Source organism: Pleuronectes platessa, chromosome 6 (assembly GCF_947347685.1).
Source record: "Pleuronectes platessa chromosome 6, fPlePla1.1, whole genome shotgun sequence".
Classification (NCBI taxonomy): Eukaryota; Metazoa; Chordata; class Actinopteri; order Pleuronectiformes; family Pleuronectidae; genus Pleuronectes; species Pleuronectes platessa.
The window spans coordinates 23,842,688-23,861,768 of NC_070631.1; the positions used below are offsets into that span (position 1 = coordinate 23,842,688).

General features: G+C 42.1%; 2 protein-coding genes across 2 annotated transcripts in view; both read right to left on the minus strand.

The window, feature by feature from the left end:
• The window catches only part of arhgap4b (Rho GTPase activating protein 4b), a 34,601-nt gene extending 21,837 nt beyond the window's left edge, over positions 1 to 12,764 (minus strand). Inside the window, 2 exon segments of the mRNA XM_053424342.1 lie at positions 1,962 to 2,323; positions 12,471 to 12,764. Of these exon segments, the coding sequence (XP_053280317.1) occupies positions 1,962 to 2,031 (70 nt within the window). The 5' untranslated portion in view covers positions 2,032 to 2,323; positions 12,471 to 12,764.
• A 1,405-nt stretch (positions 12,765 to 14,169) lies between these two features.
• Positions 14,170 to 18,565, minus strand: zgc:103759 (U8 snoRNA-decapping enzyme). The gene is made up of 5 exons (XM_053424343.1): positions 18,489 to 18,565; positions 18,226 to 18,357; positions 17,424 to 17,464; positions 16,087 to 16,333; positions 14,170 to 14,653 (listed from the first exon to the last, which is right to left on the minus strand). The coding sequence occupies exons 2-5, from the start codon at positions 18,355 to 18,357 to the stop codon at positions 14,408 to 14,410; spliced, it is 666 nt and encodes a 221-aa protein (XP_053280318.1). The 5' UTR covers positions 18,489 to 18,565; the 3' UTR covers positions 14,170 to 14,407.
• Positions 18,566 to 19,081: the final 516 nt, after the last annotated feature.

Genomic DNA, 19,081 nt, shown 5'->3' on the forward strand with positions numbered 1-19,081 from the left:
GCATCATAATTATATAATACATACACAGAGACTATTTTACTCACCCGACTTCACATCAATTGAAGTTGTTGGCATCCTCACAGAGCAAATGACCTTCCAGTGGTTATAATAAGCACATCTCAGCACAGTGTAATACACACTGGAATACCAAGAGGTTTTGGAAAATGATAAAAACAGGTCTTGATACAGTAAGAAAGGAATATTCTCTACTGTTCTCCCGCTAAATGATTATAAATAATATTGTTGTCCTACTTCAATCACTTGACTTGCACTTGGGCACTCGAGCATTGACTCTGTTAAATCACACTCTATGGTTTAGACTCACAGTTGGAAATTTTGAGATATATTTTGTGCAACAGCAGGCTTGTGTGTGCAACAACCTTCATGCAGACTTACAGTCTGCATGAACATTTTGCACTCTGCTTTCATGGACTTAACATCAATTCAACCTCAATGTGTTGGGATAATTTTACATCATCACTGATTCATACCTTTTACATTCTTACAATAATCTCCTTTAAAATTTACACCAGTATTCACTCATAAACTGTACTTTTAAAAAAAAAGGAAAAAAAGCTTGTGCAACTGGGCCGCAAATAATGGAGAAAGGTGAAACAGGAAGCCGGGCAGGAAGTAACAACCACAGAAGAGTTCGTAAGGAGAAAGAAAGTTGTGGCTCAGCAGATTAGGACATTTGCATATTGCTAACATTTCAATTTAATGTCACACCATTAAAAAAGAACCAATCCAATTCAAAATATATTTTCAAACCATGAAAAAATAACAATACAATGTATATGTGATACACCATTAAAAGAGTATGTATATTTGGATAAAGTATACATCAGGATGTGTATAGTGCTCACTGAGGAGCAGTTCAGTCACTCAGTAATTGAACTACATACAAAGGATCCAATTACAAAATATTTAACAATGTCATTTCTTATCAAAAATTTGATTAGAAAAATCTCCCTTATTACAGGATTGAATCAAATGCAGTCAATTTGTGGAAGTGATGGATTGTGTTTACAGAGTAATGTGACCGCAGTGTGTGGATTATTACAAACACACATATTCTGTAAATATATAATAGAACCGTATGACACAGACAAATCCTTGTAAACACACACAACTAAAACAGTAGCGTGGCCCCACGCTACACTTTGATTTGAGAAGCCTACTACAAACAAAACATTCCCAAATAACACCGCCTTCGCTTTGCTCTCTCACCTCTCTTTTTATTTTATTTTCTTACCCATTCTCAGCTGTCTTTTTTGGTTATTCCTCCCCCTCTCCTCCCCCTCCCAAACAGCTCGGACCATTCTATCTCTCACTTCTTTACTCTTTTTCTCCGTCTCTGTGTGAGTACACTGCCCTGGGCTGACTGGATGTGAGGAGACAGCATTGCTAATACTGACTATAAATACACCCTTGTAGTACAGTACAGGGAGGCAGCCCGCCTCAGCATGCACACTCCAAAACACAGCACATGATACAAACACACACACAAACAGCTGTTGTCAGTAAAAACCTTGGAATGCCAACACTGGTCATATGTCCATACTTTGATTCAAGTCTCATTGGATGATAAGACTTTCTGACCTATCGACAGAGGGAAACTCTTCCCATGCTGTCATCGAGCTGCAGGCTGAGGTGATTCTATCAGGTGCTGACAACGTTGACATTTTTTCAGCACATATGTGAACACACAAAAGCATTCAGAGAGAGCGAGAGAGAGAGCGGGTGTATGGCTGGATGACTGTGCTGAGCAACTGCACACATTCACGCATGAATGCACATGTGACATATACAGTCACAAGCACACACACACACACACACACACACACACACACACACACACACACACACACACACACACACACACACACACACACACACACACACACACACACAAACACAAACACACAAACACGCGCACACTCACACACCGAGTGACTTACCTTTCATCTGCAATTCATACTCGGCCAGACTCCCCTTCTCCCTCCTCAGCTTCACATGTGATGTCATCATCTTTGACCCCTTGACTCTCCTCTGTCACTGAGACTTTAGTTCCTGAACCCTGATTCTTCTCGTACCGCTGTGGTCCCCCCTCCTGACGCCCTTCAACCTCAGCGTCCGCTCTGGCTCTGCAGTCTTTGACCTTTCACCCCTGACCCCTTGGCCTTGCTGCTCTACAAATGAATGCAGCGCATCGGCATCAGTGTCGATCGGCTGCACTCGGCAGGGATGTCATTCGGATCGATGTGTGTCCACGGAATCCCCTGGGTTTCTGGTATAAATCCTGATCCATAGGTGAACTGGCCTGTGCAGCAGAAAATGGAAAAACAGAGCAAATTGTAAGATAATGGTGAGAAAGGACAAGGATACCAGGATCAGAGGAAGAAATGGCCAGAAGAAGAGGATAAATGAGGCCAGAGCAATAAGACAGAGAGGGGCGGTGACACCAGAAGGGAGATTTAATAGGAGGGACATTGAGTCCGAGGCAGATCGCAGAATGGACAGTAAGAGGCCAGAGTGATGGGGAGGTGAGAGGAGAGCGATGAAGGATGGGGGAAGGGAAGATGAGAGCTGATGAGTAAAGGCAGTAATGAAGGACATTCAGTGCCTTGAGGTCGGGGGTCGGGGATGTATATAAAGGTAATGGTCAAATACACAAGCAAACATCTCCAATATCTTCGTTTTAAACACACAGTACAAAGCTTAATGAGATCTCCGAAGGAAAAAGGTCAGAGTGACAGTACGATGTAGTAAATGAAATGGAGAACCATCACACTGACCTGTGATCTAATCTCTGTCACCACTCACAGTGTGTTGATGCATCAGCGATTACTCTCTCAGCGTGTAACCTTTACTGTTTACATATGCTAAAGGAGAACGCCACCAATTATACACAACAAAGTCGGGAAGCCTGCCATGAGAAGTATGACTCAGTTGATACTGCTCCTCCACCAAAGTGAAACAGCTGCTGGTTCAGGGCTGGTTCTGCTTTAAAGTGTCAGTTTGCTTTTCACTGTGTACATCTCTGATTTCCCAACATCACTTACCCTGTCCCAATTCACCCATTAGCCCTTCCACTTGGCCCTACACCTTTGTTTTTCATGTGGCCGTAGAGGAGTAGTGTTGTCCTATTTGTCTGTGTAATGTAGGTGTAGTGGGCATCTAGCCCTTCAAACACCCCTTCAGCCGTGTATTCAGGACCCCTCTACAAACGAAAGGGTAGACAGGAAATATCTATGGGCTCTAATGCCTTACGAATGAACAAAGCAAATCAACATAAATAAGTATACAATCTTGCAATATAACCATGAACATTTTTCAAATTCAGCTGAATATCTTATTTTAGCCCTGTAGCAAATGCTCGATACATGCAAGTAAACAGTCTGAGTGAGAGAAATGAGTAACGTTCAATACTCCCGTGTCTTGTATACGAAGATTGAAAAAACACCTTCGCAGCTCATGTTATATATTTTTCAGTTTGGGGCAGAACTTTCGATAGATAGGACTAATGATGGTCGATAACGGTTGCTAATATGATAACGTCAGTCTATATTGTTTGTCACTGTGATATTGTTGGTTGGCTGCTGATGACGTAGCGAGTCGAGTCCCAATTCCCTGTTCGGAGGGGGACAATCCCAGCAAAGGGCATTCATGGGGTAGGGCCGGAGAGGAATTGGGACAGAGCCTTAATTGAGCCGACTTCAAGAACTGGCTCTGCAAACCTACACTGGCATTCAAACGGGAGATCAGGGACAAACATTTTGAGCTGTGCCAGACTGGTTGTTAAAATCATAATCATCAGTTGTACCTTGGCGTCATCAGGTGTTTTAGCCTTTTAATCGCAATTTTATTAAAAGCCGAACCTGAGGGTACGATTAGCCTAAGCCTTTAGCTAGCATGCACTATGCTGTTAAATCATAGCTACGTTGCAGCTCAATACGTTTGTCCTCCTATAAGGTGTTCTTTTTTTAATCTTATGTGCCCTTGTTATCAACATATATTGGGTGAATACTATTGTGCACACAACCTCAAACATGCTGAATGCACATAAAGTTAGGGCTTTTCTCACCACACAAACAAATAACTGTTATGTGAGTAAATCACATGAAAATATAAGTAGACTCTACGTCCTATACCTGTGTATATTTTGTATCATTATATCAGAGGAGCTGTGTACATTTCTCTATCAGTATTCCACTTAATCACTTTAATTGTTAAGACATGCTCTTGTATTTGCATCATCAAATCATTTAGTCACCCTTACTCAGAACAGAAATTATGCATAATTCATTTGAAATTGACCTAGAAGTTTAAATTATATTCACTTAAGTAGTAGGCAGCACTTTGATTTACCTTAAAACTATTTTTTTACCACATATAGATGCAACATTTTGACATCTGACTTGCGACTCAGAGTTCTTGTCTAAGGTCTTGTACCTCTGCCGATGAAAGTCAGAAGAGGTTTTCTGAGAAGAAGAAGATGTCTATCATTTAGTCAGATGGTTATCGAGTTCTAGAGGCCGTGTGACAGCCTACTAAGACATATGTGCTCAGGGCTCTGCAGGTTCATGAGAAGACCCATCCATCCACGTTCCAAGCGAAATAACAGAAAGAGCTTTAGTTTCCAAAGTGTTCTGAGTTCAGTCAGAGCTCAATGACAATGAGCTGAACACAAAGGTACATTACACAAGGTCAATGATTTGGAGTGAATCAACATGAGCTACTGTCAGCCTACTTCTTTTCAAAAAGCACATTCACTGGGCAAAATAAGAATAATAAAACCGTCAATGGTTCGCATTACATGCTCATAATAAAAGTCATCATCATTTTATCTGCCAGTAATATTGACTGAAATGTTCGTCTTCTTTGACTTTCAACCAAAACCAAATCTTTCTTAGACGACTGGCAACGCTATCTTTGAATTGGGACCTTTTCAAGTTTTGACTAGGAGGTTGTACTGAAACAGATCCAGCACTACTGTGAGGCAGAAGATTTGGACCAAACTAGGGACAAAAATCTTGATATCTCAGCCTCTGCTGCATTCATTTGTCAGTGGAATCCTGAAGTACTCCTCCTTCAACTTTTCGAATATTTTGATATTGATTACTGATAATGTTGAATGCCGGTAGGGAGAATTATTGAGGACTTATTTGAACAATTTAAATACATTTCTGCACTGCTGCAGTCACGACAGAGCCTCTTAGTCTACATCTAAAATGTTTAGTTCTGTTTAGATCTGCAGGCACAGGATTGACTGCTTGCATCGCATCACACACACACACACACACACACACACACACACACACACACACACACACACACACACACACACACACACACACACACACACACACACACACACACACACACACAGTTTCTCAACAGGTTTCTGGACTCTTTGAAAGTGTCAAATGCTTTCTGTCTATCACTACAAACGACATTAACTGAATCAATATATGACCACACAAGCCCATAATGTGACTCGTTGCGGCTTATCATCATATGAAAGGACACATGGCCACTTCTTCAGCTTTTACGTGAACTCCTGACGTCTGACATGTTGGATATCATTCTCACTTAACGTTTGCTCTTGGGCCAGTGGTTTCATTTCCCCCTGCAAAGCCGTGTACTGGATGTAATCCAGACGCACTGAAGCGTTGAAACTAGCGGAGAGTACATGCAGCGAACGAACGCAGAGGTTTCCACAAATTAGGCTGCGAGGGTTCTCGAGACCTTGGAGGCTCCAAAGGCTCTAATCAGTGCACAAAGTTAGTCTGCACAGAACAAAGCAATGTAAATGATCGAAGAAAGGGAGAGGATTGGGTTAGAAGAGATTCAGCAAGAGCAAAACACAAAGGGTCACAAAGGCAGGGGGATGGAGGATATGGGGAGCATACTTCACATCAAGGTCATTGGAAGGAGACAATTGTGTGATATATACGTAGTGAATATATAGTAGGTTGAAGACAAGAGAGGATACATGCGTTGCAATGTGACAGATCCTTACTGCTACTGAGGGGATTTTCGTCTAATTTTCTCTGAAAAAAAAAAATGAAGCGCTAAGCAGAAGTGACACAGGATACAAGAGGGACATTGTGTTTGATGTAGGGCTGATATTATATGGGGATTTCCTCACAATGCTGCAAGCCAACTGCACTCTGTTACATCGTCGCTGGCTCCACAGAGCATCTCGTGTCACATGTCTTGCAGAAATATAAAAAAAATGTTCAGTTCTTACATCTGTGTTGTCTTCGCAGCTGCGTCTTCTAAAGATAAAACCATCCCTCATCCATGAGGATAAAGCCAAACCATTGCTAATGCAGTGTTAAATGTCAAAAAGGAAAGAGGGCAAGATGGGGATGCTCAGCCAGATGATCTCACATCCTGACACAGCTGACTTTTGGGAAATAGTTATTTTTTTAGCCGAGATGTAATAGCGTGCACAGGAGCTGAAGTGTCATCTCTCTATCGGAGCGCTGCGATCACAGATAAGCAAACGATCATATGCTAATCTGGGCTGTCAGTTGTGCTGCAGCTGCGTATTTAGGGAAGAGTCAGGTGAGACACAGACTGGAGAGGCTCTCATGGACGGAGAGGTGATTTGGAGAAGATGGAGTTTGTTGAAATGTTATTCGCTGCAGGAGGGAGCAGTCAGACAAACATTGGGGGAAGAAAACAGACCTCTTTAGAAAAGTCTATTAGTCACAGTGCTAGTGAGTAGAAAAATGGCTTTGAACTGTGAAACGTGAAACAAGAGGAAAGCAGAGGAGAGAGATCTGTGCTGTATGTGCAGCATGTGACGGGGTGGGTTGTAGGTGTGCACGCCGACATTAAGTATAATGGAATTAACAATCAGCAACAGGAGCTGTGGTGTCAGGTCACAGCTTATGACAGCATTTGTTCCGCACACATCATCGTGACCTGGAGCTGTTCCTGCATGTGATCAGTTGATTTCAGGCTACATCCAAACTGTTACATTTTGAAGCCTTCTCTGATTTGTCATGCTCCGATCACATGACTCCCCTCCGGAAAACAACAACCAGCAATAGCCTCAGTGTACCTACCAGTGTAGAACACAACATGGATAATCCATTACAAGTGTCGCTGATCCTGTTCAGTAATTCACAATGCTACATTTGTGTAGGAGACACACTATTGTTGTTTACAACCAAATCCTTCCTGTGTCCACTGGCACACACATGCCCATTGTGCTTGGGTGGTCACGTGATATGTGTTTCCTGGCTCGTTAGGATAGACGGGGAATAAAACTGATATATGGAGCCAAAACATTTGTCTGTACAGAAATTGTTTGAGTGTGAAAACACAATTTTTAGACGTACATATACTTGTATGCAGGCAGCTTTAGAATAAAGGATGCTGGTCACTGTCATTTATTTATTTGTTATCTGGATAGATTTACAGCGGCTTGATCCTTTGGTTAAAGGTCACTTCATTGATTTTGCGCATTAAAGGTAGAGATGGTGACTTGTTTTAGAACCAGTTTATTTATGAAATCCTCTTCACGTCCCGATAGCTATCAAAGTCCTCTGGAAAAAAAGGCCATTGTCTGTGGTCTCACAGGTCTGTACTTACAAATGACTAATCATTCTGATCGCACCAAATCCAAATCAAACGATTAGCTGGCATACGTGTCTGTCACTAACCGACCTGCCTGACAACATCTATGGGCAATGTAAAGTTCTAAAGGTGGAAACTCCACAAAGAAAGGCCCCAGCTGAAGCAGAGTTCAATTCCCACGTGTACTAACCACTGCACCACGGTGCCACACTGCTGGCCCAGATGAAACATGTCATCTCTACCACTGGTGTTTTTGTGAGTTCTATACAAGGAAATAGCTGTGTCTTCTCAAAATCATTCCCCTGCTTGTATGTTACCAGAGTGAGACAAAGTTTTTCTTGAAAGTGGTGCAGGTGGTGGTTTCCCTGCCAGGCTGACTGTAGCTGTACGTGTACTAAAACTTGGCTGCTGCTGCTGACACTAGTTCTTGTACGTACTTTCTGCCGCCAACACACTGAGCTGCAGCCTGCTCGCCAAAGTACACTGAAGAGACTGGAAGCTGTGGGACTCCACGGATTGGTTCATGTACCAGAGTCAGACAGTGGACTCAGCACTTGTTGGCTTGTGGCCACTTCTCCTGATTCCTGCTGCCTGTTGACTCTGGAGAGGTTCACAGCTGCAGACTGGTTAGTTACACCTCTCATATGCTGCTTTCAGATGTGCACTGAACTCTCCGGTGTTTCTCCTGCATGCCCCCCATTATAATGTTTGAAGAAAGTCAGAATGAAGCCACTTGAGAACACAACAGGAGATTCTCTGGAGGATTCACTGTGAGCCGGCGTGTTGCTCATGTTTCTAACACGCAACAGATGCAAAAAGTACAATTGTGTCTTCTACATGCCATACATGTAGAAGACACAATACAAGACTCATGTGGGAAAATAAACCTCTAGAGAAGGCCTGGACCCAATTCTCAGCACATCCTCTGGCCTTTGTGTCTGTTAGTGTTAATTGTTCGAGGTATTTAGTTTTAAAAAGTAATTTCTTACTCCATGCAATACTTTAAATACTTGATACATTTAGATGCCTGCACATAGTATACATTGAGTGAACATATCATGGCACTAGATCGTACGTAACTTTTACTAAACAGCAGTCAAAAAGAAATGCTGAATGTAAAAACTTAGCAGTTACATTAAGGGTCAATGAACTGACTCATTCATTCATGTCAGATTCCAGTGCTGTGCTTTGTGATAGTACAACATGCTGCTGAAGAACTGACTTACTTTGAAGCTCATTCATTGGCTGGCCCAGTAAACTGCGAAACAAATTTCACACTGCTACCTGCCGACACCACAACAGGGAGAGCGCTCTCACGCTGGCTCTGGACCACAGGTTTCTTTTAGAATGTGTCATGCAATTCACCATAATGCAAGTTCATCATTGCAAAATCCAAATTCATCTCATCACTGACAAAGTCTACCTCTTGCCAGAATCTCTCCATATCGGCTTGTGCAGCAACTGCTGGAGCAAACAGGAAGCCATACCGTAGTGGGCCACCACAGTTTTTTTTTACTCTCGTACCATCTGCAGAGAATATGTACCTGCAGATCTCACCGAAAGTTTTCTGTTTAATCCTGGTTCTCATCGCTGCCAAAAACCAAGTCAACACTGGGATGACAAGCTTCAGAGGTGGCAGCAGAAAACCGTTCATGGGTTCCAACTCTTTTTCTGCAGGACATTTTCAAGGACTTATAACTTAATGTTTGGCTTAGTTTTCACATTTAACCCTTTTTAAATTCCTCCGTTTTAATGATGGGTTTATGATTAAGTGCCGTAATTACTGGTTAGGATACATCCACCACTGCTGACTGTACAATAACCTACACTATAATAATAATACTAATTGCATTACTTATACTAATAGGCTTATATGCAGGCCCCTTATATGAACTTCAAACTTTTGACAAAAAAGGACTGTGCTCTACTTCTATAACAGTTCTAAATTATAGTAAATAACAGTAAGGTTCACTGTAAGGTGCAAAGTTATTGTTAAAGCTGTTTATAAAGGGTTATATTGAAATGGGTTGTTACAGGCACCACTAGTGGCCTAAAGTTACAGGAGACAGTGTCCCTGGTATACAGCACAGCTTCTTACCAACAGTCTATTTAACTCCAAACTAATTACGCACTGACGTTAACATAGGTGATTTATTTAAGGGGCGAAAAACAATAAAAACAAATCCAGGACCATTAAGATGAGGATATTATATAATTTTAAGAGATTTTTGGCCACCAATGACTCAGGTACTGTACATATGGTACAAGGGCTCACATCTGCAAAAGGCTGAAAATGTATAGCTTTTGGCAGTTGCATAGAGACGCTATTTTGCAGAGAACAAGATGCCTTTCAGATTCTGGCATGGTATAATTGCCACAGCACTGAGGACACTTTCTGCATCAGACAGGGATGAACAAATTCAAGCCAAAGGGCACAGAAAACGTTCCCCATCTCTCAAGTCGTGCCATGGTTGGGTTTTATGTGGAGGATCATTTACAGGTAAATGTTTGTGGAATGCATACCTGCAGGGTCCTGGCCAGGGACAAAAATGAATAAGGAAGTGAAATGAACACAGCTCTTAACAGCTGGGTACTGTGAGGGTGAGAGGCTGTCAGGTTGCCCACTTTCTCTCAGACTTTGCTGAAACCTTCAATTCACCACCAACGTTTTCTTTGGCACTTTCTATGTCAGAGCTATTAAGGAGTCGATCCTGCCTGTTTTATAACTATAGTTTCTACTCTAACACTGTGAAGAACACCTTTCTAGAATATACTTAATGTACAATCCCTCATTGATGTAAAGTTTTTTTGGCACTGATACTTTATTGAATGAATGTAATTTTTTCATTTCTACTCTACTGCTTTTCAAATGTTAATACTGTCGTTTTTACTCCTCTTACAATGTACACAACTCAAAATAAAATCAACAAATAATTGATCAATATTATAGATTAAGCTACACAGAACAAGCCGGTGAGAGCATCCCTATCTCTATCAGATTTCAATAATTATTTTGCAGAAATATAATTTATATTATTTACATATAGGCAGTTATCCATTAGCTCTTTCACCTCATTTGTACATAGAGTCCATGACTTTCACTTGTAACAGAGCAGCTCTGGGGGGGATTTTTACATTTACTTAGAGTAAAAGATTAAATACGTCCATCATGCGGAAAAAAATTCCCACGTGATTGTAAACATTGCTCCTATTGTTTGATATTTGGAGGTAAAATCACAGCTGATGTCGCGTTTTCTCATTTCATGTTTGTTGTCCACCACAGTTCACATGTGAACCACTGCCCGGGGAAAGTGAATTAGATGAGAGATTAACCCTTTGTGCATGTGCAGCAAATTAAACTAGAGTAGAGTTCACACCTCCACCAAGTCCCAACCGTCCCCATAGGAATCCACATTTAAATTCACTAGATCCAGACTTAATTTGGATCCGCACCAAATTGCACACAAACATAAATATCAGTCTCCGAAACATGACAGATTTTTTATCCAGATCCATGAATTATTCTCTGAGAAATCATCGTAAAATGTTTGACACCTTCTTCCCTGACCCATGAGCATCCTTACACCAAGTTCTGTGGTTATCCATCCAGTAGTTTCTGTGTTTTCTTGCTTAGAAACAGAAACAAACGTACAAACACATAATCTTCTCAGTGGAGGCAAACATTTGAAATGAGCTGATCATCTTTTTGTATTTCGGATTAAACATCTCTATATCTGCAGCTATCCATCAAGCAATCAATCTGCCAATAATTTTTTTAGATTATCGATTTATAATCTTGTATATATCCGTATTGATAAAAAATATACTTACTCAAGCAGCAGAAAAGGCAGTGAATTCTGATATGTGATTCTGTAACCGGCATTTTCAATAGCATGGCTTTTTTTTACGCGTTCTTTCACAACCCAAACCACATCCGTTCACCAGGTTTCTCTGTAATCCATCCAGTAGTTTTGTAATCCTGCTAACTAACAGACAGACATACAAATATACATGACAACATAACTGAAAACTCAGGTATTATTATTTTATATGGTTATTGGATGCACTGAAGGCTGGTCATCCGTGCTGTTGGGGGTTATAGGGATTTGCATCTGAGACCAGACTGGGCTTGTTATCTGAGCGCAATTTATAGAAATACTGGAGTATTTCACATTCGTGGACTACAAGTCAACAATGAGTCACAGTCTAGGAACAACCCAAAGTGTATGTTTACCACACTTTAACCTGGACCTCCTTCTAGGGCTAAATAAACTTCACCTGCTCACAAGAGCTTTTGGTTTCTTAAACCAGGCTGCTGTTACCATCAGTCCTTGTTGTTATCCAGCAGCACAAAGGGAACGCTACTTTGTAGATAGCACTGACCATTAGCTGATCTCTGTGATATGACAACAGCATGTGAATTATCTGTCAGCAGTGTAGGTGATCAGCGGGGGGGGGGGTGGGGAGAGTGCCAGTCCCAGGAGCGCTGAGTTATGTTTACAATGGCTGTTTATCACCCCATATGGCCAGTGGACTGTTGCAGTGCTCCACACAATGGCCACAGAAACACCACAGTGTCATTACACGAGCACACAACAGAGACGCACGCACATAAGAGCATCAACACTGAAAATGGTGCACACATATTACATAATTGATACTCCTCTAACAGTCAGGAGCCCACATCAATTTGTCCACTTAGAAAAGCCAAAGTGAATAGGGTCCCTTTAAAACGCTGAACTATATATAAACACACAGCCATATTCACTTTAGTCACGCATGCACTGCACACACAAATGCATGCACTGCACACACGCGCACACACACACACAGGTATTTACTGGATCTATGAGCAGCATGACAGACGTACATACCTCACTTTGTGCTCCTCTGCTGTCTCTTTCTATCTGTTTCTCAGCTCTCCTCTGCTCCTATCATCTCCCTCTCTCACACAGACACACACATACACACAGAGCAGTGTGTGTCTGAATCTGACAGATTTCTCTCTGCTCAGTTCCCTCCTCTCTCTCTCATTTCTCCGGCACACACTCAAAAACAGCCCTCCCTCCTTTCTTTCTTTCTTCCCTCTCCTGCCAAATAGCCTCTCTCTCTCTTTCTCTCTCTCTCTCTCTCTCTGTCGCTCTCTCTCTCTCTCTGTGTGTGTTGTGAAGCAGTGGGAAAGCCATAACCAAAGCCACGCCCCCCGCACCCCCCCACGCTCTCTCCTCTCCTCTGGGCGGCTATAAATACCGCTGCTGCTATGAATACACCGCCTTTCTCCCTCAGCATCCCTCACTCACGCTCTCTCCATCCATCCATCGCTCGCCTGCACTGCCCTCCCTCCATTGCTCCATCCCTTTCTCTCTGGAAATGTGTTATTCTTCGTGATGACCTTGCATTATTCGCCCTTACAACACCATCACATGACAGGAATCCTTTCTCCTCACTCACACACACAAACACTCGTGCAAGATGCAACCATTTCCACAATCGCACACATTCATCATGAGCATGCTACAAGGAGACATCCTCCTGCAGCCTCGTATACTCAGATACACACAAAGATGCACAGAAGCACAACCACAGAAAACAGTGTTATGTACCATCCGTCTGTTGTGCTTCCTGTCTGTTGCAGCGGATGTGGTGCACGTTTTTCCTCCTTACAGCTTAGAAAAAAAACACGCGCTGACAGAGATGAGCATCGACGGCAGCTCACGTTGGACTTCATAAATGAATTCTCCTCGCATCACTTGTTTCAGCACCTGGTCGAGCAGGAGTCAGTCTGTGTGCAGGCAGTAAACGTTCGATGGATGTATCTGCAGTAAGATACTCACAAGAAAATGAGTGATGAGCGAATGAGTGTCTTTCTCTCAGGATGCTTCTCCTCCTCTATTCATCCTTTATGTTGATTGTGTGTAGAACTCATCAGACACTGAGGTTGATTTATCATGCTGAATGCAGTGTAGTTAAACCGCTGCATGACTAATGAATCAAATAAACTCTGTTTTGTTGTCTTCTCTCAGTTTGTCTTCACTGTACATTAACAGCTACAATGCAGCATGTCCGCTTTAATTCAACTGCTTGGACAGCGTGGACTGTGTACATCAGGTATCTGAAGACATTAGGCAGCATCATGTCTGCTCTTGCTCACCGGCAGCAATATTATCTGGGAGTGAGGTTACTAACATCTGGTGCAGGCGTGCTATGTGCACCCAGGGTGCACTTAAAGAGAATCTAATCTTCGCCCGCAGGCTTTATGGTATGTCATGGACGTAATTAATCCTCGGATTGCACCACCACTGCGGCTTGCGCTATAACTTAATAAAGGAAATGCCCAAAAAAGGTGAGCCGCACAAAGATGGAGAAAGCATTCTACCTGACTGGGTACATTTCTGCTAATCGGGCCCCTATGATCGTGGCAGTTATAGAATACCACAGGGTGTATATGGGCATATGCATTACCATTTAAGGTAGCACAGCCTTGTGGACTCTTAGTAGGTTGCAAGGTGCTTATATGAGTCCTCCTACTAGAATTGTTCAGAGTTAGTTTTTCAAAGACACATACAGATATGCTTGAATATTACAGTCATCCTGAATTGTTTTATTTCCATTCATGTTACAAAGCTTCATGATGATGTTTTCCCCAAAGTATTTGATGCACAGCAGGCAATTATGAGTCACCAGCTCAGAATCAGTATGAGTCTGAGTGTGTGTGTGTGTGTTCAATAAAGCGTGTGAGTGAAGGATTGCAATGCTGATAGCCAAAACAAGTTCACAAGAGAAGACGTTCTGAGGCATGTGCGGGTGGGTTTCAAAGCTGTTTTCTCTTCAGCGCTGGCAGCGCAAGGGTCGTTTTCAGATCTTCTGCTGTGTGTGAGTGGATCTTCAGAGAGCGGGTGAGGGCTTCGTGCAACTCCTCAGGGGCGACCAGGTTGAGGCGCAGCAGAGAGTCAATGAGCTGGGAGCGAGCGCTGCCGATGAACGAATGCGACAAGAAAGGCCCGAGGCCTCCCCCACGTTTCATGGTATAGAGCGGGACCCTGACCATTCCCAAAACCTGTTGGGCAAGTAAGAGAGAGTGAGAGAGAAGGGGGAAGAGAGCACGACATCAGGTAAACGGCTGCCATGGCTGTTGCAGTCATTTCCTGGAAACTTGCCCCAACAACCACTACTAGCTGCCAAAGCCAGGGAACCTCCAGCCTCTGAACCACAAGACCATTCATAAATACAAAGACATACAGAGCACAGAACCAAGGATAAAGGGAGCCACAGATTGACAGAGTAAAACATACAAAATTGAAGTGAACATTTCTACCATGCAAAGGTCGCATTGGTAGACAAGTCAACACGACCGATCGTTGTGGGTGAATCTTCTCGATAATCTCCTGCTGTATTCTCACATGGGCTCATTCGGAAATTAAACAGTTTTTGCAAGAGCGCTGGCTGGAGGACACCAAAGGAAATCCTGATCCTGGACATTTGATTTCTCACACACATTTCTTTCAGACACTCACTGAACTCCGTAGAATCTTCTGAATTATACGTAGTTCAGTGCGTGTCTGAAAGCAGCCTGACTGTCAAGAATGTAGAACGAGACGCTTGACAAGAGAAATGGAAAAAATAAACATTGTTTTGTAAAAATGCATTAAATGACAAGACAGTGTGTTAGGTGTGCACAAATGTATTCGCAGTGAGGAAAAAAGCCAAACCCAGCATCATTTGAGCTGAAAACATGCAGCTTCACTGCGTGAACTACAAGGGAAAATGCACTTGAATAAAGTTAAAACTCTTCAGTGGAGTTTGGTACCAAGCAGCTTTCACAAAGGCACATTCTGACAGAGATAACATGTTTTATGGTGATTGTGTGAAAAGCTATGAGGCTGAAACCTCATTCAGAGCGGGAATTTAGGAAAGAGCATTGTAACTGTCAGTACCAGAACAAGTACAAAATTGTGTAGAAGTCCAGCCGTCGGAGAGCAGATTACTGATATCGCACAAGATGTTAACTCTAGAACACCTCTAGAATTTTTCTGACCTACAGAGAAACAGCAAACCACCAATTTAGCTGTATTTATGTGTGATACCATTGAAGAGTTTGATACAAGTGAGAATTTACTGTGTTTGCAATAATTGCATTTCATGTATGCCTCTATTTAAGGTGAGGATTTGTTGCCTTGTTGTTTTGGATTAGAACCATCTGTGAGCAGCTTTATCCTCACTACTACCTGGCATCAGTTGTCCTGCCAACGAGAGTCATTTTCTAAATGGCTTTCTGCAGTGACTTCCAGCCATCTCTTTAGAAAGGTTAGTGTGATCTATGTTTTCAATCATTTAATGTGGTCCAGGAACGATATTCTAAAAACTGGAACGGTCCCTGATAGGAAAAGGATTCCCTACCCCCCCTCCTCACCCCAAAACTCTGCTTATTCCCACTTGGAAACATGCACCTGCTGACACACAAACACACACACACACATGCAGACACATTACCTCATGTCCATGATCGGTTGCTGTGGATGTAGCTGCTCTCTCCACCTCTATAATCTGCTCCTCCTCCATCTTCTTCACATAGAAGTGAGTGATAAGACGAGAGGACGGCGATGAGGAGGGGGATGAAGCAGGGGCATAGCAAGAGTTCACATGGTCTTCCACCGATATAGGAAGAGCCACGCCCAGCTCCTCCGACAACTCCCTGGTAAGGCCTGCCTCCAGGGTCTCTTCTGCGGGGTTAACCAGCCTGAGAGTGCGGGAAGGGGTGGTGGGTCAGGATCAGATATACAGTAGATAAACAATGTCAGATGTACTGTTGCTGGAGTTAAATAAACTACGCTGATTAAAAATCTTCCTGAGTTTCAAAGCCCAACACTCAGGTCACATGAAAGTGACAGGTCATCAGATGTTAAACTAGTTTGGATGTAGCCTTAGTCTCAAGTTAAAACCAATTGAACTTTAAATTAAAAAAGGTTTTTCACAATGTTGCTCTCAAAATTAATAGAAAATGAAGTAAAAGGTTATTTTAATTCCTGTGGTTGCTTCATATTATAATATCTGCATAGAACAGTGGAGCCTTGTTATCTATGTGAATCTGTGAGCAAATAAATTACAGGGGTCATTATATAACAAATAATCTAACCATAATAATCTGACAGTTTTTGGACTGTGGAAGGAAGCTGGAGTAGTAGTGTTGTTTTAGCATTCATCCTTTGGGGATTCATGCCATAGTTAGAAATGCGGCAATTGAACCCAATTGTTTCCCTATGAAACACTTGAAGAACATCAGAGAAAAACGTTCAAAAGGTGATATAACAGCTTTATGAACTACTGAATTATTTTGTTGTGTGTTTGTGTGGAGTATATACGTTTTATATACGTTTATATATATATACACGTTTTATTCCTATTTGAAGTCACAGTTTCCCCAAATTTTTCAGACTTCTCTTCTTGTTTTGTTACATAATCTCACTGGATTGGCGAGTGATGCTCCTGAAATTCTGGCAGCGTCGACTGGTACAAAAAGGCACAAGTGATTCACATTAAGTTGAGAACGAGACAAACAGTATGTTTCTGATTATCTGAATTTGTAATTACGTTAGTTTTTTTTCCAGGCAAGACATGTCAACTTACAGAGGAACCTGCCATCCACATTCTTCATATCTTATAAAATATGTATATTGTTGTGGTATGAGATTCCTAGAGTAAATGTTGTGTGCCATAAGGGCTTCCTACATCTTTTGATTGGGCTCGTCTGTGAGGAAAAAAACCACATGAGCTAAACAAACCTGTGCACATAAAAGGAGTAAAACAAAGCAGCGCCAGGAAAGACTCACCCTCCGGGGAAACCTAGCAGACCATCAAAGCGCATCTGCATCTGTGGGAAATGACAGAGGCTGTTAAACATTCACACACACTGATGCGTACACACACACACAACACAGACAAAAACAGCAGGCAGCAGAGAATCTTAGACACAAAAATGAATGTGAACATGCAGAGGGATTAAAAGCAAAGGTGGCTTGAATATCAAGTACTGTGTACTGTTGTGCAAATACTGGGACACACACACACACAGACACACACAGGGACACTCTATGACTTCAGGGGACATTGCGTTAACTTCCATTGGTTTCCTGGAGACTAACCCTGCCCTAACCAAAACCTAACCTCGACCTAACTTTAACATTAGACAAATGTTAATTTACCTTAATAACCCTAACCCTTATCCTAACCCTAACCCCTAAATCTAACTCTTCAACCTAGCCCGGACCTTAACCCAACCTTAACATAAATCTGACTTCAACCTAACGCTAACCTTATTTTAACGTTATCTAACGCTAACCTGACATTACCTAAATCTAGCTCTCTGCTTTACCTAACATTAATTGAAGCTTAATCTAAATATTAGTTTAACCAAACCCTGTTGAAACCATAGAATTTAATGATTTACGTTATGGGGACTTGCTTTTTGACCCCACGAGGAACACACACACACACACACACACACACACACACACACACACACACACACACACACACACACACACACACACACACACACACACACACACACACACACACACACACACACACACACACACACACACACACACATCTCCTCCTCCTCCTCCTCACCAGTATGATATGTCTGATGGGAATGTTCCCAAACAGCTGACGTGGTGTGTCAGAGTAGAGCAACACGTGACAAGCATGCAAGCAGGCGGAGCACGCCAACGCCTCCGCCCTCGACAGCTGTCCACTCGCCATCTACAAGCCCCCACAAAGACACAGTGAGAAAACAACACAGTGCTTCCTCATCACTCTGTGTATCTGGATTACTGTCATGTGCTGCCAAAGTGACATCACCCGAATACATACTGTCAGTTTAAGCAACAGACCTGAGTGGAACACTGCTGATCAGTGTGGAGGCCTCAGGATCAGGAAGACACTTCCCAACCAGGAAGCTTCAGTCACCTGTCCTATTAGAAAAGCTCTTGCTCCCTCTGTTGGTTTGGAGGAGGCTGACAATTTCGGAATCACTTCCTGGATGGTTTGTTCACGTTTTTTTTTATATTGTTATCACAAATTTAATTATTTTCTTTCCCTTCTTATTTTTTTCCCTCACAATTCATATGTATTCATAGAAGATAAGATAAGATCAACTTTATTGATCCCAAGCTGGGGAAATTCCTTTCAAAGTCATAATGAGGAAAACAAGAGAAATAAATGCAATAGGATAATAATTCTAATTTCAAATAAAAATACAGAGAACATGTACATACTATACACCTTTCACTTCAATTTAGTTTTCCCAAAAAGATTTGACAGTATTCTTTATTAAGATGACTTTTCACACCAAAACATCTTCCAACATCTGTTTTCTTTACTGTTTCGAGTAAAGCTGTCATCTCAGAGGAAAATGGTATTATAAAGTACCAATCCTAAAGCTGTGAAGCTGTTATCTAAGAGTAATGCTGAACCATCTCCGCTT

Bases quoted from the DNA above. Each gene is read 5' to 3' on its own strand.
- zgc:103759 (XM_053424343.1), bottom strand. From the start codon at position 18,357: ATGGCGAGTGGACAGCTGTCGAGGGCGGAGGCGTTGGCGTGCTCCGCC. The intron at 17,465-18,225 runs GTGAGGAGGAGG...CATTTCCCACAG, and splicing joins CCATCAGACATATCATACTG to ATGCAGATGCGCTTTGATGG. The intron at 14,654-16,086 runs GTAATGTGTCTG...CTTGCCCAACAG, and splicing joins CAACCGATCATGGACATGAG to GTTTTGGGAATGGTCAGGGT.